General features: G+C 51.2%; 1 protein-coding gene across 1 annotated transcript; it reads left to right on the top strand.

Annotated features, from left to right (window-relative positions):
- Nucleotides 1-349: 349 nt before the first annotated feature.
- LOC142922722 (dual adapter for phosphotyrosine and 3-phosphotyrosine and 3-phosphoinositide-like) lies at nucleotides 350-21,824 on the top strand. Its single transcript, XM_076063552.1, has 9 exons — nucleotides 350-1,447; nucleotides 7,285-7,404; nucleotides 8,373-8,506; nucleotides 9,738-9,862; nucleotides 10,556-10,603; nucleotides 12,045-12,107; nucleotides 13,149-13,234; nucleotides 13,890-13,977; nucleotides 17,704-21,824. Exons 1-9 carry the CDS (start codon nucleotides 1,416-1,418, stop codon nucleotides 17,752-17,754), a joined length of 747 nt encoding a protein of 248 aa, XP_075919667.1. The 5' UTR covers nucleotides 350-1,415; the 3' UTR covers nucleotides 17,755-21,824.
- The last annotated feature ends 955 nt before the right edge of the window (nucleotides 21,825-22,779 follow it).

Here is a 22,779-nt window from a genome sequence, read left to right as displayed (position 1 = left end):
ACCAAACACGGTCTGGAGCTGCTAACGTGACCCACTCAGTGACAGGCAGCAGTGCGGCAGAGATAGGCAACGGTGAATCGGCTTCATCCTAAACACGGCTCACCCGTAAATATTGCGTCCCCCTCTCTCTCTAGACAATGCCCTGCCCATTGCCCTGCCCTCTCTAGACAATGCCCTGCCCATTGCCCTGCCCTCTCTAGACAATGCCCTGCCCATTGCCCTGCCCTCTCTAGACAGTGCCCTGCCCATTGCCCTGCCCTCTCTAGACAATGCCCTGCCCATTGCCCTGCCCTCTATAGACAATGCCCTGCCCACTACCCTGCCCTCTCCGCCATGAGGGAGGCAGGCTGAGGGCGTGCTGGGCGCAGTTCTGATCACGTGGACAAAACAAGGAAGCGACTCGAAACCGCGGTGTCAGAGTCGAGTCCACACACGCGCAGAGTACTCACAGAGAGCAGTACTCGCAGAGAGGAGTACTCACAGAGGGCAGTACTCACAGAGAGCAGTACTCACAGAGAGGAGTACTCGCAGAGAGGAGTACTCACAGAGGGCAGTACTCACAGAGAGCAGTACTCGCAGAGAGGAGTACTCACAGAGGGCAGTACTCACAGAGAGCAGTACTCACAGAGAGGAGCACTCACAGAGAGGAGTACTCACAGAGAGGAGTACTCACAGAGGGCAGTACTCGCAGAGAGCAGTACCCACAGAGAGGAGTACTCACAGAGAGGAGTACTCACAGAGAGCAGTACTCACAGAGGGCAGTACTCACTGAGGGCAGTACTCACAGAGAGGAGTACTCACAGAGAGCAGTACTCACAGAGAGAAGTACTCACAGAGGGCAGTACTCACATAGAGGATTACTCACAGAGAGGAGTACTCACAGAGAGCAGTACTCACAGAGAGGAGTACTCACATAGAGGAGTACTCACAGAGAGCAGTACTCACAGAGGGCAGTACTCACAGAGAGGAGTACTCACATAGAGCAGTACTCACAGAGGGCAGTACTCACAGAGAGGAGCACTCACAGAGAGGAGCACTCACAGAGAGGAGCACTCACAGAGAGCAGTACTCACAGAGAGCAGTACTCACAGAGAGGAGTACTCACAGAGGGCAGTACTCACAGAGAGGAGTACTCACAGAGAGGAGCACTCACAGAGAGGAGTACTCACAGAGAGGAGTACTCACAGAGGGCAGTACTCACAGAGAGGAGTACTCACATAGAAGAGTACTCACAGAGAGGAGTACTCACAGAGAGGAGTACTCACAGAGAGGAGTACTCACAGAGTCCACATTGAGCCGTGGGGCCGTAGGGAGCTCGCTCAGAGAAGGCAGTCAGTCAGTCGGGCGTGGTGGTCGTGGTGGTGGTTCATGGTTTGATCCCGGGGCTGTTAGCCCTGGTTCGGCTGGTTCCCGTCATGGAGGACGAATCTGGACTCCAGGAGATCTCGTGAGTTCACGACACACACACACGTGTTCATTTGTCACTACAGTCACACACACGTGTTCATCTGTCACTACAGTCACACACGTGTTCATCTGGCACTACAGTCACACACGTGTTCATCTGTCACTACAGTCACACACGCACGTGTTCATCTGTCACTACAGTCACACACACACGTGTTCATCTGGCACTACAGTCACACACGTGTTCATCTGTCACTACAGTCACACACACACGTGTTCATCTGTCACTACAGTCACACACACACGTGTTCATCTGTCACTACAGTCACACACACGTGTTCATCTGTCACTACAGTCACACACACGTGTTCATCTGTCACTACAGTCACACACACGTGTTCATCTGTCTCTACAGTCACACACACGTGTTCATCTGTCACTACAGTCACACACACACGTGTTCATCTGTCACTACAGTCACACACGTGTTCATCTGTCACTACAGTCACACACACACACGTGTTCATCTGTCACTACAGTCACACACGTGTTCATCTGTCACTACAGTCACACACACGTGTTCATCTGTCACTACAGTCACACACACACGTGTTCATCTGTCACTACAGTCACACACACGTGTTCATCTGTCACTACAGTCACACACACACGTGTTCATCTGTCACTACAACCACACACACACGTGTTCATCTGTCACTACAACCACACACACAAACGTGTTCATCTGTCATTACAGTCACACACACACGTGTTCATCTGTCACTACAGTCACACACACACGTGTTCATCTGTCACTACAGTCACACACACGTGTTCATCTGTCACTACAGTCACACACACACGTGTTCATCTGTCACTACAGTCACACACACGTGTTCATCTGTCACTACAGTCACACACACGTGTTCATCTGTCACTACAGTCACACACGTGTTCATCTGTCACTACAGTCACACACGTGTTCATCTGTCACTACAGTCACACACACACGTGTTCATCTGTCACTACAGTCACACACACACGTGTTCATCTGTCACTACAGTCACACACACACGTGTTCATCTGTCACTACAGTCACACACGTGTTCATCTGTCACTACAGTCACACACACACACGTGTTCATCTGTCACTACAGTCACACACGTGTTCATCTGTCACTACAGTCACACACACGTGTTCATCTGTCACTACAGTCACACACACACGTGTTCATCTGTCACTACAGTCACACACACACGTGTTCATCTGTCACTACAGTCACACACACACACGTGTTCATCTGTCACTACAACCACACACACACACGTGTTCATCTGTCACTACAACCACACACACAAACGTGTTCATCTGTCATTACAGTCACACACACACGTGTTCATCTGTCACTACAGTCACACACACACACGTGTTCATCTGTCACTACAGTCACACACACGTGTTCATCTGTCACTACAGTCACACACACGTGTTCATCTGTCACTACAGTCACACACACACGTGTTCATCTGTCACTACAACCACACACGTGTTCATCTGTCACTACAGTCACACACACACGTGTTCACCTGTCTCTACAGTCACACACGTCACGTGTTCACCTGTCACTATAGTCACACACGTCACGTGTTCACCTGTCACTATAGTCACACACGTCACGTGTTCACCTGTCACTACAACCACACGTCACGTGTTCACCAGTCTCTACAGTCACACACACACGTGTTCATCTGTCTCTACAGTCACACACGTCACGTGTTCACCTGTCACTATAGTCACACACGTCACGTGTTCACCTGTCACTACAACCACACGTCACGTGTTCACCAGTCTCTACAGTCACACACACACGTGTTCATCTGTCACTACAGTCACACACACGTCACGTGTTCACCTGTCTCTATAGTCACACACGTCACGTGTTCACCTGTCACTACAACCACACGTCACGTGTTCACCAGTCACTACAGTCACACACACGTCACGTGTTCACCAGTCTCTACAGTCACACACGTCACGTGTTCACCAGTCTCTACAGTCACACACACGTCACGTGTTCACCTGTCACTACAGTCACACACGTCACGTGTCCATCTGTCACTACAGTCACACACGTCACGTGTTCACCTGTGGACCTGTATTTGACAACCGCTCTGTTGAACGTGAACGCTGTCGGCCTTGACGAGGCGGGAGCGGGCCAAGCGGATCGGCGCGTGAGTTGTTGGGGCCGGTGGGTTGTTGGGACTGGGTGGGTTGTTGGGGCCGGGTGGGTTGTTGGGGCCGGTGGGTTGTTGGGACCGGGTGGGTTGTTGGGGCCGGGGGGGGGTTGTTGGGGCCGGGTGAGGTGTTGGGGCCGGGTGGGTTGTTGGGGCCGGGTGGGTTGTTGGGGCCGGGTGGGTTGTTGGGGCCGAGGGGGGGGTTGTTGGGGCCGGGCGAGGTGTTGGGGCCGGGTGGGTTGTTGGGGCCGGGTGGGTTGTTGGGGCCGAGTGGGTTGTTGGGGCCGGGTGGGTTGTTGGGGCCGGGTGGGTTGTTGGGACCGGGTGGGTTGTTGGGGCCGGGGGGGGGTTGTTGGGGCCGGGTGAGGTGTTGGGGCCGGGTGGGTTGTTGGGGCCGGGTGGGTTGTTGGGGCCGGGTGGGTGACCATCGTGTTGGTAAAACACCGTGGGGTTGTCCCTGAGGGACCCCTCCCCGCTATGGTTTGTGAGGGGTTCGCTGTATCAACAAAATGGTCCATAATCGAGGTTGTTGGGTTAGATCGTGTAAATATATAAATGTGTCGTTGAACCCCCCACCACCCGACACAGCCAGCTTGTAAGGGTTGTCACGTAAACAGAACGCGCCAATTCGTCACTAGTACAGCACACCGTTTGTGTGTTGGAGAGCCAAGCCACAACATTTACAATCTGAATACGACGTTTCGCCAGAATTTAGCGACACATTTACGCGATCTCACCCGCAAAACCTCTACGATGGATGTTATAAGCAGCTTGGCTGAGCTATCATTTGTGGCCAGGTTGCTTATAGCTCAGTGGGTCTTACCTGGCAACAATTACACAAGCGTTTGGTGGGACAACGTTCTATCCCTCACAGAGGGGACAGATGATTTTAGTCCACACTTTGCTGTCCTGCCGCCTTCCCCTGGGCGAGCCGTTCATTCGCGAGCGGTAATGACAGTCGGACAGAGGCGGGTTTTTATTTTTAGTTTGGGAAATTTTGGGGAAGTCGAGAGACGCCGTTGATGTGAGTGGGCAGTCAACGTTGTGAGGGCAGGAAGCCTCCGCTGGAGACTTCTCCCTGTCAGAGGAGGCGGCGGTAGGCGGTTGATGGCAGTTCCTTCCTACCAGATCGTCACGGTAGCTAGGAGATGTTAACTACCTCGCCTGGTGTGCAGGAGGTCGTGGGTTCGATCTTGACTCTGACGCCTGCTGTGTATTTGGAGTTTTGCGGTGTCTCTCCGGGTCCCCCGGTTTTCCCTCCATATTTAGAATCATCATCACGCGTTTAGAAGTATGTGGCTGTTATAAATGTCCACGTGATAAGCCACTTCGTTGAGCTATCATTTGTGATGGCCAGGGCCCTTCTGAAAAATAGCTACATAACTCGGTGGACCTTGCAGGTGACATAAAGACAAATACTTTCCTCTTCTTTGGTTCTTTCGGTAAAGTCACGTAGAATGAGAATAAAATAATAAATTGATAAAATAAAATAACACAATAATATTCTCACGACGTTTTGGCCACAACACAAGCGGCCTTCATCAGGTGAAGGGACGAGACTGTCTGGTAGGACAGCGCTGGAGTGAAAGAGCCACGTTCAGATCACGACCTTTAAGCTGTGTGAGAGGAACAAAGCGCCTTGACAAAGGAATTAGCATATAATTTAGCATTGAAATGGCTGAATGATTAGCTTGTGACTGGTCACAGAAATAGCTATGTTAAAAGTTAAAGCATACACATCCGCAGAGGCACCCCTTGTTATTTCTATTTCTGTGACCAGTCACAAGCTAATCATTCAGCCATTTCAATGCTAAATTATATGCTAATTCCTTTGTCAAGGCGCTTTGTTCCTCTCACACAGCTTAAAGGCCGTGATCTGAACGTGGCTCTTTCACTCCAGCGCTGTCCTACCAGACAGTCTCGTCCCTTCACCTGATGAAGGCCGCTTGTGTCGTGGCCGAAACGTCGTGAGAATATTATTGTGTTGTTTTATTTTATCAATTTATTATTTTATTCTCATTCTACGTGACTTTACCGAAAGAACCAAAGAAGATGAATCATTGCAGTCACGAAAGCTTTAAATCGAAAAATACTTGCCTGGTGAAATAAAGACAAATACTTGCCTAGTGAAATAAATACAAATACTTTCCTGGTGAAATGAAGACAAATACTTGCCTGGTGAAATAAAGACAAATACTTGCCTGGTGAAATAAAGATAAATACTTGCCTGGTGAAATAAAGACAAATACAGAAATAGATAATCTTTGTTTTTTTCGGTAGAGTCACATAGGTAAAAAAATCTAATAAGATAAATGAAAACAACTAAATAAAATCACGACGTTTCGGGCGCAACACAAGCGTCCTTCTTCAGGCGGGACAGCGTAGCGAGAACACAACATCAGGTGATGAAGGAAGCCTCCGAAACGTCGTGATTTTTTTTTACCCACGTGACTTCACCTAAAGAACCAAAGTATAAATCCTCGCAGTCACGAAAGCTTCAAGTCTGGAATATAGAAGTAGAATTTGAAAGTGTTACTTGACTCTTAGTCAGGACAAGGCTCTGCAGTCCTGCATTGCAGCCGACCCTGCGCTCAGTCTCGCGGGCGGGTTTCACGATTGTTATCGGCCCTGTTTTACGAACACGATTTCTGGCTGGCATTTCCTCATTTGTGAGAGTGTCACATTTTAGCAAGCAGTTTGTAACACGAGTGTGCGTCCATCAATTTCGCACGGAGTGTTATTACCTATTGCTTGTTGAAATTTCGCCATAGCGATGTGTAAATTCCAGTCTCCAACTCTTATTACCCACTCAATCTCGAGCCTCTTTATTTACATGCCATGAAGAAGGGTCAGTGCAGGAAACGTCGCCCAAAATACCATTTCTTTCCTTTAAAGGCCTAAGTTTTAAGGACGAATGGGTCAAGTTGTTTGTGCTTGTGAGAGATGGCAATGCCTTCCGGAGACCTTAATCCATCAGTGGATAGATCGTGGCTGCTGCTGCTGCTGCTGCTGAAAATAACAACAATGATAATCATGGCAATGTCTACCGCGCCGTAACATGGCAAGCCGTGACAACGCCGCTGAACAAACGCGCAGCGACATGAAATGCGAGTCCACTGCCCTGAGAATGAGAAGCAGTCACTTGTGGCTGCTGACGAGCTGAGTGGCTTTGGGCGCGTTTTGAACGCTGACAGAGACTCGGCGGCTCTGGCGAGCGGTGGCAAGGACAGTTCCAGGCGGATGAACCTGTCACAGGGCAGCTGACTGAACTTCGTTCTGCTCTTCAGAACGATGACGATGTGCCGTGTGATGTCCAAGTGCTGTGTGCGTGTGTGTTTCGCCGTGTGTATCGCGCTGCACGAGGAACACGGCGACCTGAGTTCGATTCCCACTCGCGTCCAACACCAGTGACGATTATCTGAACCGGTCCTGGGCCTCCCCTAGGTCGACTTGGTCATAAAAGCAGTACCTGGTGCTGTGAGTAAAACAGCAGCTTTGGGCAGACAAAAGCGGGCGTGGTGCAAGCCACCTACCCCTTGTTTTCCATACCGGCTTCCATAGGTGCTCGCCAACAGCGCTTGCCCCAACAGTCTGTTAAAACGCTTTGTGGGTGGCGTTTTGTGCGTGCGGTGTGCGGCGCAGCTGGTACCACGGGGAGCTGAGCAGGCACCAAGCGGAAGCTCTGCTCATGTACAACGGGGCGCTGGGCAGCTACCTCCTGCGCAAGAGCCGCGAGTCGGGGCAGCTCGCCGTGTCCGTCAAGTGAGTAGTGACGACCACTCGCGCTCCGTGCCAGCCAGCCCGAGTGAGTCTCACACTCTGTGCCAGCCAGCCCGAGTGAGTCTCACACTCTGTGCCAGCCAGCCCGAGTGAGTCTCACACTCTGTGCCAGCCAGCCAGAGTGAGTCTCACACTCTGTGCCAGCCAGCCCGAGTGAGTCTCACACTCTGTGCCAGCCAGCCCGAGTGAGTCTCACACTCTGTGCCAGCCAGCCCGAGTGAGTCTCACACTCTGTGCCAGCCAGCCCGAGTGAGTCTCACGCTCTGTGCCAGCCAGCCCGAGTGAGTCTCACACTCTGTGCCAGCCAGCCCGAGTGAGTCTCACACTCTGTGCCAGCCAGCCCGAGTGAGTCTCACACTCTGTGCCAGCCAGCCCGAGTGTGTCTCACACTCTGTGCCTGCCAGCCCGAGTGAGTCTCACACTCTGTGCCAGCCAGCCCGAGTGAGTCTCACACTCTGTGCAGCCAGCCCGAGTGAGTCTCACACTCTGTGCCAGCCAGCCCGAGTGAGTCTCACACTCTGTGTCAGCCAGCCCGAGTGAGTCTCACACTCTGTGCCAGCCAGCCCGAGTGAGTCTCACACCCTGTGCCAGCCAGCCCGAGTGAGTCTCGCGCTCCGTGCGAGCGATCCCGAGTGAGTCTCACACTCCGTGCCAGCCAGCCCGAGTGAGTCTCACACTCTGTGCCAGCCAGCCCGAGTGAGTCTCACGCTCCGTGCGAGCGATCCCGAGTGAGTCTCACACTCTGTGCCAGCCAGCCCGAGTGAGTCTCACACTCTGTGTCAGCCAGCCCGAGTGAGTCTCACACTCTGTGCCAGCCAGCCCGAGTGAGTCTCACGCTCCGTGCGAGCGATCCCGAGTGAGTCTCACACTCTGTGCCAGCCAGCCCGAGTGAGTCTCACACTCTGTGCCAGCCAACCCGAGTGAGTCTCGCGCTCCGTGCGAGCGAGCAGGTGCCAGGACTCCGTGAAGCACTTCCTGGTGAAGTGCAGCGAGGGGAAGATCAAATTCGGCTTCAGCGAGTTCCAGTCCCTGCCGGAGCTCCTGGCGCACTTCTCCCAGAAGCCGCTCGTGGGCAGCGAGACCGGTGGGTGATGGCGATGGTGTCCGTGGTGGCGCCGTCGCTTCGTGCCGCCGACCCACCACCATCACCGCTACCGCGCGGCGTTCGGCTTGGGCTGTTGGCCGTGCGGCTGATTCATCGCCGAGCCGTTCACTCGTGCAGGGGCTCGATCGCTCGCTCGCTCCTCTTCTCCGCCACGACGCCAGCTGTTTTGTTTTGATAGTTTAACGCGTCGTAACGCTTTCGCGACCAATATTATTGGCGATAAAGGTTTTCTGTTGGGTTTAGATCGCTTAAATATGAACGCGTCGTTATCCCCACCACAGCCCAACACAGCCAATTAATAAGGTTTGTCACGTCAACAAAACCTGACAATTAGTTAGTATTCTTAGCTCTTTCGGTAAAGTCACGTTGAAGGGAAACAATAAAATAATAAAATATATATGAAACAATAAAAATTCTCACGACGTTTCGACCATAACACAAACGGTCATCATCAGGTGTGGAAACCAACTTGACTTTACCGAAAGAGCTAAGAATATGAATTACTGCAGTCACGAAAGCTTTAAATCAAAATTAGTTAGTACTTCAGCACACCGGAGTGTTGGAGAGTAAACCCCCAACATTTACAATTGGAGTACTGTGAAGTTCTCCTGGTGATTACAACCAGCTTCATCAGGCAATTTGCCAGAATTGTGTGAAGAAGTCTTCCTGCATCTCAAAACCTCCCCACACGCTGGCCAGCGCGTCAGAGAATCGCTCACAAGGAGTGCTCAACTGAGATGCGCGTGGCTGTGTCTCCATTATACATTTTTATCTCGCGGATTTCTCCATGATAAATAGAGACGCTGATTCTGTGTCACGCGCCCTTCCAAATGAACCGACACTGCAAGTTGCCGGCGATGAGACGACTCGTCGCAGGCCGTGCTTGTGGCGTCGTGGTGAGACGTCGACTCGAACGGCCGTGCCAAATTTTGACTGCTTGAGTACCACCGGCGCGTGGCGGCGGACAGCAATTCACGGCTTTGGATGTGGACGTTTCGCTTGCAGCTAGAGCCGGCATCGTCAGGCGGTTAGTCAGACGTCTCAAAATGCCCCTCCGGTTTGTTGGCCTTTAAGTAGGTTGTGTGATGGCGATGATTGTGAGTCCACACGAGAGCAGTAAGTGACATGAAGCGTTGCATAAATGTGGATTGTTATCATGACGACGATGAGTTTTGAGGTTGGCTGTGCGGGGGAACGGCCGTGCCGGCAGGGACACTGGTGTTGCTGCACCTGCCGTACCCACGCCAGGTGTCGGAGCCGCAGACGTACGAGTCGGTGCGCATCCACACGGCGCTGCACGGCGAGCCCGAGGTCCTGGAGCCGCACGCCGATTCGGTGAGCGTGTGACAGCCGGGAGGAGGGTTTGTTTATCTGTTAAGACAAAGGTCCTCCGTGTGGCCTGAGACGGACCCTTAAGGCTGTACCGGCCAACGTGTGGGTGGCCAGCACCACGCCCGGCTGCCTTTGTCACCACGGTGCTAATGTTGTTTACACACCGCATCAGGTACTCATTTCAGGCTGAGTCGACGTAGGGGAGGCCCATGACCGGTTCAGTTAATCGTCACTGGTGTTGCCCGTGAGCAGCAATCGAACCTCGGTCACTGGGTTGATAGCGCAGCTCACTAACCGCTACACGACCGTACGATGAGCCATAATTTGGCTCCTTGAGCCTCGTACGTATGCATGTTGAGTTTCTTTTGCGCCGTACGTAGCCAACCGTGCTAATTGGAGGAGCCTCATATGTTAATAGTGAAATCCTAAAATTCCCAAGGCACTGTTAAGCTGGCCCTTATCACCTCTGGTATTATCACAAAAGCATATTAAGTTAGCGTCCATCTGGCTGTCTAAGCCCCGGGCATTAATATATATGAAAAAAGTCTGTCTCTCCTGGTCTTTTAAATTAATATTTTTTTTGTTGGGTGAGTTTATTTGTTTGTTTTATTCAGAGTGTCGGCCTGGATAATTCTAGATTTAAAGCTTGGATAATGTTTGGTTTACGATGTCCTCACATCACCCCCCCCCTCGCAGTTGGCAACGAAGGAAGGCTTCCTTACCAAGCAAGGCTTCATCATCAAGGTAATGCCGCAAGGCCCCGCTGGATGGCCTTGTAATTATAGGAGCCATCATTATTATAGCAAACAAAACAAAAACTCATCACGTGCGGCAATAACACCGTGTGGCTTTAAAATTATAAATATGTAAGAGACGACGGTTCGAGCAATGGTCCTTCATAGGACGTTAACCCCATGCCGATGACGTACGTGTACATGCACGTGTATGCGATGACGTACGTGTGCATGTGCGTGTATGTGATGACGTACGTGTGCATGTGCGTGTACGTGATGACGTACGTGTACATGTGCGTGTACGTGATGACGTACATGTGCGTGTACGTGATGACGTACGTGTCCATGTGCGTGTACATGATGACGTACGTGTACATGTGTGTGTACATGATGACGTACGTGTCCATGTGCGTGTACGTGATGACGTACGTGTACATGTGCGTGTACGTGATGACGTACGTGTCCATGTGCGTGTACGCGATGACGTACGTGTACATGTCTGTGTACGTGATGACGTACGTGTACATGTCTGTGTACTTGATGACGTACGTGTCCATGTGCGCATACATGATGACATACGTGTACATGTGTGTGTACGTGTGCGTCAAAGTTAAAATAATGTTATAAACGTTATCGGTACCGAGGCTCCCACAAGGCCGTGCGGGAGGGCGTGCGGCACAATTTGGCGCCAGCTATCGTACAGTGCGGTCGTGTTGCTACAGTTATCTGCGGTGAGCGCACAACGTCTTTAAAAACAACGTCGTTACTAAGCCTCTCTAAATACAATCTCGCACACTCTCTCACACTCACTCACACACAGACTGTATAGGGGGAGAATGTACAATCGAACCCAGGACCTTCTTGCTGTGAGGCTCACCGGCATTTCCTCCGCGCTGCCACCCCTACTGCCCACGGTGTGGCTCCAGTTTTGTCGGCTAGCCGTCAGCCTCTTTGGCTACGCCATCGAACAAAGGCGGTGGTCACCGCATCATCGCGCGCTTTCAGATGCGCTTCTGCGGCCGTCTGGAAAGCTCTTGCCACCGATATTAGGAAGTCACTGGAGCTGTACACTTTAATGTCATCTAAATTGAAAGATCTTTTCTTTAGAGCCGCTTTTTGTGTTTAGTTTTGTTGTCCTTCCCCCGCACCTCTGATTATCGCAGTTGGCTACGTACGGTGTGAAAGAAGCTCAGCATACGTACATGGTCTTCTTACAGTGCACGTAGCCCATCGCGGAGCGAGTGACTAGCCCATTACGAAGAGAACTAGGAGAAATATCCCATCTCAAATTTAATAATAATACCAATGAATAGGTCAGTAACCACCAGAGCGGGTATTGTGATGGCATCGCCCGGTGAGATGATACGGCCTGCGTTTATTTTTGGCGAAAGATGCAACGTTTCCGTAGTGAGTCATTTGCTTTGTTTCTGCTTTTTGTGCACGAGCTGCAGAACTGGAAGCTGCGATGGTTCACGGTGTTCAGGCACGAGATGAAGTACTACAGGGAGCCCAAGGTGAGGCGGTACAAGCCGCCAAAGCCAGTCCCTTCACCGAGCTTTTGCGCTGTCACTCTCTCTTCACTCCCTTTCCTGGCTTTGCTCCATTCCCCTCTCTCTTCCTCCCTGTATCTCCCCGTCTGTCTCTCTCCCCCTCTCTCAATCGCTCCCACCCTTCCCCCTTCCACTCTCTCTCTTCCTTCCCCGTCCCTCTGGACCTCGGGCACATTTGCTGTGCCGCGTTTATCCCGGCAAGCCAGGGTACGGGCACTTCCCACGAGCAGGCGAGGTAGTTAGCATCTCATAGCTACCACGGTGTCCCTCTCTGACCACACGGCCACAGTCGGGTCTGAGTGGGAAACTGCAGGGCCCGGGGGAATCTATGAACAGGACTCCGCCCGTTCAATCTTCACGGGATAGAGTGTTGCCCCCTCGCACGTGTGCGTGTTCTCTGGGTACTCCGGTTTCCTCCCACACGTAGACACACGAGTTGACCAAGAGCACCTCAACGTACAGAGGACCGCAGAGCTTGGGCAATTGTTTTCCCTGGTGTCACGGTTGGCTGCCTTCCTGCCTGTCTGTGGTTACTCGCGCCTCTTGAGTAATTCTCTGCCTGTGTTCAAGAGTGAGCGAATACTGCCCAGCGTACAAGCTAAAATAATGTATTATTTATACTTGGGAAGCCGTGCAGGGCTGAGCCTGGGTAGTGGTTGGATGGGCAGCCACCATGCGTCACCGGTTGTCATAGGCAACTGTGGAGCTTACATTGTGGGCAGAAGAGGGGCCAGTGTAGCAAAATCCATTGTTGTACCGTACTATGACATTATTGAACACTAATATCTTGAGAAACACGTTACGTGTTTAGTTTGTTACACCGTTCGTCCGATTAGCACGGTTGGCTACGCACGGTGCGAAAGAAGTTGAACGACCTGAATTGACCAGCGTGGTGAAGTATGGTCACATGACCCCCCGCCACACACCCACACAGTTTTGTTGGAGGCCCTCTGGGGTCCGCCGCGCGTGTGGGCTGTGTGACGCGTTTCCCTCGCGCCCTCGCAGGACGCTGAAGCGATCAAGACGCTGGATCTCACGAAGTGCAGCGCAGTGCAGTACGACTACACGCAGGACAGGACCAACGTGTTCTGGTGGGTACCGGTGAGCGCCTGCCGGTGAGCACGTGCCGGTGAGCACGTGCCGGTGAGCACGTACCGGTGAGCGCGTGCCGGTGAGCACGTACCGGTGAGCGCCTGCCGGTGAGCACGTGCCGGTGAGCACGTGCCGGTGAGCACGTGCCGGTGAGCGCGCACGACGCGCCACATTCTCGGCGACTCGAGTTCGGTCCTCACTCACGAGCAACATCGGTGGAGAATATCTGAACCGGTCCCGGGCCTCCTTTAAGTCAACTCAGCCTTAAGCGAGTACCTGGTGCGATGTGTAAACATCCCCGCTCAGGAGGCAAAGGCGGCCGGCCGTGGTTGTTGGCCACATCCCACCACCTCGTGTGCCGTGCCGGACTTGACGCCTCGCCGCCGTGCCGGAGAGCCCGGGGGGGGAGTGCCGTCAGAGGGGAACGTCGTTGAGCTGACGTTTGTGGCGGGGTCGTTTCTGAGAAAGAGCGACATGGCTCAGTGAGGCTTACGTGGCCAACTAAACATTGTTTACTTTAGTTCCATCCCAGGGCGAAGGAGGGGGCGAACTTTGAACTTTGCATTCGTTGAGTGGGGGGGGGGGAGTTGGGGGGGGGGGAAGGGGGGGGACCGACGGTGTCCTCGTGTAACCGTGGCGTCGTCCCCGTCCCAGCCTCGTGTTTCCCGAGAGGACCTACTTCATGTACGCCGACTCGCCACGGGAGACGGACGAGTGGGTGAGGCTGCTGCGCTGGAAGCTGGTGAGGCGCGGACGCGCTCGCTCGCTCGCCGCTTACCGCTCACCACTCGCTCACCGCTTACCGCTCACCGCTCGCTCGCTCGCCACTCGCTCGCCGCTCACCACTCACCACTCGCTCACTCGCTCGCCGCTTACCGCTCACCACTCACTCGCCGCTCACCACTCGCTCGCTCGCTCACCGCTTGCCGCTCACTGCTCGCCGCTCACCACTCGCTCACTCGCTCACCGCTTACCGCTCACCACTCACTCGCCGCTTACCACTCACCACTCACCGCTCACCACTCGCTCGCTCGCTCGCCACCTTACCGCTCACCACTCGCTCGCTCGCCACTCGCTCGCCGCTCGCCGCTCACCACTCACCACTCACCACTCACTCGCCGCTTACCGCTCACCGCTCGCTCGCTCGCTCGCCGCTCACCACTCGCTCGCCGCTTACCGCTCGCCGCTCACCACTCGCTCACTCGCTCACCGCTTACCGCTCACCACTCACCACTCGCTCACTCGCTCACCGCTTACCGCTCACCACTCACCGCTCACCACTCGCTTACCGCTCACCACTCACCGCTCACCACTTGCGCGCGTCGCTCGTTCCGTGCCCCAGCGTCAGCCTGCTCAGTCGGGACAGATGGAGACTGATCGTGTGTATGTATGTTGAACTTAATCATCAGAATATTAATAGTGGACGAATCTGATGAGCTTTAGAGTTATTTTTCACAGATGTCCAGTCGGGGCACGGGGTCAGAAGGTGACAACAAACGATACAACAACAACAACAACACGACGGGAGTGCAAAGTGTAGGAAAGAGAAACGACTCACTTAAAAATACACAAATAAAACTTAACACATTTTTTATCAACCAGGTGAGGCCCACTGAGGAGCTATTAACTTATTTTTCCGAAGTGACAAGACACACAAATGATAGCTGAACAAAGTGGCTTATCAAGTGGAAATGTAATTTTCTTGCAGTGGTTTTCACACCTGATGATGATTGCTGTGGTTTTCACACCTGATGATGACCGTTTGTGTTATGGTTGAAACGTCGTGAGAATTTGTATTGTTTTATATATTTTATTATTTGATTGTTTCCCTTCAATGTGACTTTACCGAAAGAGCTAAGAATATGCATTTCTCTCTTTAGTTATTTTCAAACCATCTTTCCCACTTCTTCTTAACGTGGTTAACTATGTTCCGCCTTGCCATGCGTAGCGTCCTGATAACAATTGTTTAAGGGCGCTTTCTAAATGTGTATGATTATTAATGTAAATGCATGTTTATAAATGAAAGAATAGCCGCTGAGGCTCAGCCGGCCAGCAGAGGGCCAGGGAGGGGGTTGGCTGAGGACTGGGGGAGGGGGAATTGGCGAGAAAGAACAGAGACAGGGGAGAGTGTGAGAGAGGCAAAGTGACTACGTACGTATGTCGAACTTCTTTCGCACCGTGCGTAGCCAACCGTGCTAATCGTAGGAACGGTGTAACGAACTAAACACGTAATGTGTTTCATATTCTTGGTTCTTTCGGTAAAGTCACGTAGAAGGGAAATAATAAAATAATAATATATATATAAAACAATAAAATTCTCACGACGTTTCGACTGCAACACAAGCAATCATCATCAGGTGTGAAAACCACAGCAATCATCATCAGGTGTGAAAACCACAGCAAGAAAATGTTGTGTATTTTATTGTTTCCCTGCAGTCAAGAAAGCTTTAAATCAAAACGTAACGTGTTTCTCAAGATATTAGTGTTCAATAATGTCATAGTACGGTACAACAATGGGTTTAGCTACACTGGCCCCTCTGCTGCCCACAATGTAAGCTCCACAGTTGCCTATGACAAACGGTGATGCATGGCGGCTGCCCATCCAACCACTACCCAGGCCCAACCCTGCACGGCTTCCCAATTATAACTAATACACAGGTGCGGGGGAAGGACAACAAACTAAACACAAAAAAAACACTTCTAAAGAAATGAGTTTTCAGCCTTGATGATTTCAGAGTGCATCGCTCCGGCGGCCTCCTAAAATCGGAATGAGGAGCGTTCCAGACGGCCGCGATTCCGGCCACACACGTGCACTCAGCCACTCGCCGGAGCTCCCGTGGCGAGCAGCGCTCTCGTTACGCTCCCGGCCGCGTCCACGTCACGGGATCGTGCGGCAGCAGTAACATTAATAATAATAGTAGTAGCAGTCGTAGTGGCGCTCCCGTCGGAGTGCCCCAGCGGAGCTTCGAAGGCTCTCGGTGTCCCCGCGAAGGGAGCGGCCGCGCTCACAGCGTGGGACGTGCAGCCGGCTGCCGCGCCGTCTCCGGACGTGGCAGCTGCGCTGGTGCTCCGAGGCGTTTCTCCCTTTCATAGAACTTGGCGGATTTTCCGTAATAGCTCGGAGAGAGAAAAAAAAATCGGACAAAAGGGGACGTGGTTCCCCGCACCGCCGATTCGCACGGTTGGTTACGTAGTTCAACATACACATGCAGGGTGCTTCAAAAAACAATGTTAACACTTATATGGGGCTATCGTTTTTTATGGAAAATGAACTGATAAAATACACTGTAACGTGATGACAAATGTGACGTGAATAGCTTAAAAAAGTCAAAGAGTCTCCACTCGTTCGCCATCGTTGTCAACACGTGCCTGGAATCTTCACCAGGTGATCTCCAGAGCACAGGAGACACGTTTCTCATGGTACTGTGGCAAATTCTCCAAAGTCTTAACATTTTTTTGAAGCACGGCCCTGTATCATCAATGAAAACATTACCTAAGGTACGATTTAATCTACCAGTTGTGCACCTTGTGGCCATAAAATGGCCTTGTGCTAGAGAACACGGACCGTGGAGAATGCAAACGTGATGAGAACCTGACATTCACATTCAGCAAGTGGAGGTTGAAAGCTAAAGGTGCAGCCCTGCAATGTCTTGCTTGCACCGCTCCTGGCGGAAGGAATCCCACGAGAGGGAGCTCTAGAAGGCCCCTTTGGACGTGTTTTGGCCTACTCTTCCATGCTGACCATCCTTCTGATCGACTGCGGTGAACCCATTCATAAACTAAACATTCATAAACGGAACATTTTATTTGACCAGGTAAGGCCCACTGAGCTATGTAGCTCAGAAGCGAGCTTGGCCATCACCAATGACAGCTCGTGGAAGTGGTGGCTTATCACGTGGACATTTGTTGTGGCCAAATAAATGCGTAGCGAAAAACCGGAGGACCCGGAGAAAAATCAACGTGACCACGGGGAGAGACACCGCAAACTCCACAATATACAGCAGCGCAGGTGTCAGGGTCGGGATCGAACCCACGACCTCCTGTATACCGGGCGAGGTAGTTAACATCTCCTGCATACCGTGATGATGATGAGAGAGAGAGACACCCAATCTCTACAATATACAGCAGCAGGCGTCAGGGTCGGGATCGAACCCACGACTTCCTGTATACCGAGCGAGGTAGTTAACATCTCCTAGCCACCACGGTGCCTTAATACTCCTGGGTGGACAGAGGCAGCGGTGGTTGTTGAGGAGGTGGGGATTCCAGAAACCCGCCCCATTGTTTCCACTTCCGCACCGGGGCGATGGCATCGATCCGGTGACAATCTCCGGATTGCAGGTCCAGTGCGCTCAACACTTCACGCGGCCGACGGGGACTTCTCATCATCGGCGAGGAAACGATGACTCGCCCCTTTTGCTCGGAATGCTTCATGGCGTCTCGCTCCTGTGCGTATTTTTTTTTGTTGCAGAGCCACATCAACCAGGATGGATGCAAGACGAGATTCCTGCTGGCGAGCTAGCGCAGGGTGCGACGGCGCGCATCGTTCGCGGGGCGTGAGCCACCCGCACGCACGCACGCACGCACGCGTACACATCTATGCGTCTGTACGTGCGTAGAAACGACAATACGCGAAAGTGTGCTCACTGGATGATGAGAGCACACTTAAAAAACGAGAACGTGTGTGCATATTCTTTGGGACTTTCGGTAAAGTCACGTAGATAGGTTCAAAGAAAATAACAAAAACTACGACGCTTGGGTCGCTACACAAGCACTGCTCCTTGAATGGCATCGATAATTAATCTCACTTTGCTTTTGTATTTACAACCTTTGTGAGTCCACCGTTGGATAAAGGCTTCGGCGTGCCATGTCGGTCACGTGTTGAACTTTCGCACACCGCGCATAGCCACCTGTACGGGTCACGAGGGTTGTTTGACCGTACTTCTGCATTCCACTCAGTACGGATTGGTGAACAAGGGCAAGGTGTTATACTAAATTATACTTTTTTTTTACCAGGTAAGGCCCACTGACCTATATCGCTCTGTTTCAGAAGCGACCTGGCCACAAACGATGGCTCAGTGAAGCGGCTTGTCACGTTTGAAATGCATTGCCGCCGCATACTCTAAACGCGTGATGTTGATTCTCAATGTGGAGGGAGAAACCAGAGGACCCGGAGGAAATGTCACGTGGCCACGGGCAGAGAGAGACGTGCAGACTCCACAGATACAGCGGCAGGCGTCAGGGTCGGGATCGAACCCACGACCAAGGAGTGTTCCAGTTATCACTTCCTGCCGACGGGAAATTCACTCGGGTCGCTGGGCTCAAGAGTGGATTGTTGTAGTAATAATAACAATAATACGGCAAACATAATGACGGTAGCGTAAGTCAGCATTGCATTGCCAGGGGGTGCCGTTCATTTGTCCGTGCATGCCTTGCCCGTGTTTATATGTACGTGTGTACGTTGAACTTCTTTCGCACGGTACGTAGCCACCCATGCTAATCGAAGGTGCGGGGGAGGGACAACAAACTAAACACAAAAAGCAGTTCCTAAATAAAAGCGTTTTCAATCTAGATTACTTCAAAGTGCATGGTCGCTCCAGTGGCTTCCTAATATTGGAAGGAAGAGCGTTCCAGACGACCAAAGAAGCGCGTCTGAAAATGCGCGATGGAGTGACCGTCAAATATTCTGTCAGTCCGTCTGTGAACACTTTTTAACGACAAATACAAACTCCTAAACCCGGTCGTTATTAAGCTCGCCACACGGTGTGACACAGGGGGCTCACCGGTGGTTGTGGCTGTGGATCGGATCACCACCGGTGTCCGGGGCTCTTGGCGCGAATGCGCCAGCCACCGTGTCAACGCTCGACCGCACGGGAGCGTTATCCGCCGGTATTCCAAGACGAGCTCTACTCTTGTGCGCGTGAGCTTCTTCCGCGCCGTACGTAGCCGACCACGCCAGCCCCAGGCGGGTGCGCTTGGCCACCATTCTGACCGCGACCGCGGCTGTCAAAACCACGCCGGGGAAGTCCGTCCGTCGCGGCGATTTGCAACGGCGCTCGGCTCGTTTACTGCCGGCAGTGGCTCGGAGAGTCCGCGACGCGTCTCCTGCGGAGCGCTCTGCTGCAACTGCTGGCCCACGGGCCCGCAGCTCGAGCACGGTTGGCCACGTGCGGTGCCAAACAAGCTCCGACGCTCGTGCGTTGCCGATCGCCCTGCCGCACGGCGGTAGAAAGGAAGAGGCGTTCGCTGGGTTTTAATTTTAAGGTTTGAGGCCTGCGCACAGGGGCACTTTGTAGAGCGGTTGTGTATTCTTGGTTCTTTCGGTAAAGTCACGCAGAAGGGAAACAGTAAAATAATAAAAATATAAAACAATTTGAATATGAATCCCTGCAGTCACGAAAGCTTGAAATCAAAAGAGCGGTTGTATGTTCACCACGTACAGTGAATGCTGCCCGCAACTCGTCCCGCCCAATGGAATGACAAGGACGTTGTAAAATTCGCTTCTGTGTAATGCTGACCGTTTGTCGAGTTGGATTTCCTTTGCACAGTTTTCGTATTATTACATCCCTTGACTTCCTGCCCTTTATTCTGACTTCCTGGACCTTTCGCTTGAAGACGCTTGGCGCAGTTTCAAGCGAAATCGTCATCGTATTTCACCGCTTCTCATTCTGCTTCTGAGAATTGTTCCTCACCTTTTACCGGCAACTGAGCCGAAAACAATAATAATAATAATTTGTGAGCTCTTTTGACAATGTTTTATTTGGTTGGCTGCGTCGGCAGGTGGTGGAGGGTGTTTACGACACAAATCGTTAAATTGCCGAACCCAAAACAATTATTATTACGAACTGTTTGGTCTCACTCAAATTATCTCATTAACCCCCAATTCCTGCCTTCCTTTGTTCTACATCAAACAGATGACCAGGGCCCACTGAGGTTGCGAGATTCAAGGGAGACCCAGGTTTACTCGCCAAATTCAGCAATGAAGGTTACATTTCGAGTATTACAGAGATCGTCAAAAAAAACACATTTAATGTGCGCATTCACAGCCCGTTTGTGAGGGTTCTCCCCCCCCCACCCACCTCACACCTGGAGGGGATGAGACTGAGGATTGGAAGATAGATGATGTCACACGTCAGAGATTATAATTAGTTGCGAGGGAGAAGAGTGAAGGATGTGGAGGATGAGAGGGTGTGGTGAGGGCACCGCTGTCCCAAGCTGACCGCGCTGCGTTTCCGCTACCTTGAATGAAAAAAAAAGCCCAATCATTTATTTGCTCGAGTGGTTTAGAGCCCTAATCCAGTGCTGGAAATTCCACATTTGTATGGCGGGGACAAGTTTAGCCTCATGAAGGCAACGACTAGGATTTGAACTCTGGGCCTTTGAGCCACTGTGTGGACATAGAGTGGGGGGTTGGGGGGGGTATGGACTAGTGGTCTACTGGACATCTGTGAAAACGAGCTTTAAAGCTCATCATCAATAAATGTTCTGATTCTGATAAGGCTGAGAGATGTTGTACACCCAGCGCACGACGACAGTTGACTTCCTCAGAAAGGTGCCGTTCATTTCATCTGCCTCGGAACGATGATGGGCCGAGTTGGACCCGCGAGCGGGATTTGACCTCGTGACCTTTGCGACCACGGCCGCTCGCTCTGTCGCCATGGTGCGGACGGCGCGCGGCGCGGGTGACGTTAAAAAGTGCACGGTTCGATATTTATGCGTTTTATCTTTAAGAGATCGCGTTCAGTTTTGCGGTGTGCGTTTGAATTGCAGTGTTCAGAATGTGAGATTTTTTTTAATAAGCTATACCCATTGCGCATGTTTTTAGTTTTGCCGCCATGGGAAAAAAAATCTCCCGCGCTACTCCAATTAAATAAGCTGTAAGCCCCGGGCGTTCTACACATTTGAAGAAAGTGAGTCGTGTACAATATAAGAATGTGATGCTCAGCTGTATGTACGTTGAACGTCTCTCGCAGCGTGTGCAGCCGTATCGCACCAGTCGGAGGTGCCGGGGCAAGGAAACACAACCATTGTATGCGACGCGGTGAGAAAATTAGTGCGTGTCGGAGGAGAGGTCACGTGACCCTCGGTGTCCACCAAGGTGCCTCCGGTGAGAGTTGTCCCGCTGAGCCACGGCGTGCCGTGGACGCTTCGTTCCTGCATAACAACAAAGTACCATCTTGACGGACTGAAGCTTTTCGTTTGAAAGATATTTATTGGCAAACTGCCTCGGGTGCAGTATTTTTTTTTTAAGGCCGCGTTTTGTGTACGGCGACGCCAGTTTTTTTTATCGCGGTGGCTCTAAGTAATTGGGTTGCAGTTAAAGTGGAAGGCTCGGAGTCGCGAGTGATTTTATGGCGGAAGAAATCACTTTTGACTTTTTGATAAGGAAATAGCTCAACATCCCAATGCAGGACCGACCTGCAAAAAGAGTTCTGAGACTCGTTGGGGCTTTCCGGAATAAATTGCATTATTGTTTCGATTGAAAGCTTTCGTGACTGCAATGATTCATCTTCTTTGGTTCTTTCGGTAAAGTCACGTAGAATGAGAATAAAATAATAAATTGATAAAATAAAATAACACAATAATATTCTCACGACGTTTCGGCCACAACACAAGCAGCCTTCATCAGGTGAAGGGACGAGACTGTCTGGTAGGACAGCGCTGGAGTGAAAGAGCCACGTTCAGATCACGACCTTTAAGCTGTGTGAGAGGAAACAAAGCGCCTTGACAAAGGAATTAGCATATAATTTAGCATTGAAATGGCTGAGTGATTAGCTTGTGACTGGTCACAGAAATAGCTATGTTAAAAGTTGTCAAGGGGTGCCTCTGCGGATGTGTATGCTTTAACTTTTAACAAAGCTATTTCTGTGACCAGTCACAAGCTAATCACTCAGCCATTTCAATGCTAAATTATATGCTAATTCCTTTGCCAAGGCACTTTGTTTCCTCTCACACAGCTTAAAGGTCGTGATCTGAACGTGGCTCTTTCACTCCAGCGCTGTCCTACCAGACAGTCTCGTCCCTTCACCTGATGAAGGCCGCTTGTGTTGTGGCCGAAACGTCGTGAGAATATTATTGTGTTATTTTATTTTATCAATTTATTATTTTATTCTCATTCTACGTGACTTTACCGAAAGAACCAAAGAAGATGCATTATTGTTATTTAAAGCTTTCGTGACTGCAGTGATTCATATTCTTGGTTCTTTCGGTAAAGTCACGTTGAAGGGAAACAATAAAATAATAAAAAATATATAAAAAATAAAATTCTCACGACGTTTCGACTGCAACACAAGCAGTCATCATCACACACCTGATGATGACTGCTTGTGTTGCAGTCGAAACGTCGTGAGAATTTTATTGTTATATATATTATTATTTTATTGTTTCCCTTCAACGTGACTTTACCGAAAGAACCAATAATATGCATTATTATTGTTATTTAAAGCTATTGTTAATTAAACCTTTTGTGTTATTTCGTGTTGAATTGAGCAGTGAGGCAGTGGTCATCTTGTGTTTAACAGTGCTGAGCTGGTGGTGGAAATTCCAC

Source organism: Petromyzon marinus, unplaced genomic scaffold (assembly GCF_048934315.1).
Source record: "Petromyzon marinus isolate PM22_M1 ecotype Great Lakes invasive population unplaced genomic scaffold, UKy_Petmar_22M1.pri1.0 PM_Scaffold_149, whole genome shotgun sequence".
Classification (NCBI taxonomy): Eukaryota; Metazoa; Chordata; class Hyperoartia; order Petromyzontiformes; family Petromyzontidae; genus Petromyzon; species Petromyzon marinus.
The sequence above is the reverse complement of the archived record's forward strand: the minus strand, read 5'-3'. Positions and strand labels throughout refer to the sequence as shown.

What these genes read in the sequence shown, in the direction of transcription:
- LOC142922722 (XM_076063552.1), top strand. Translation starts at nt 1,416, where the DNA reads ATGGAGGACGAATCTGGACTCCAGGAGATCTC. An exon ending in AGTACTACAGGGAGCCCAAG is followed by an intron (nt 12,108 to 13,148) that starts GTGAGGCGGTAC and finishes GCGCCCTCGCAG; the next exon opens with GACGCTGAAGCGATCAAGAC. An exon ending in GACAGGACCAACGTGTTCTG is followed by an intron (nt 13,235 to 13,889) that starts GTGGGTACCGGT and finishes TCCCCGTCCCAG; the next exon opens with CCTCGTGTTTCCCGAGAGGA.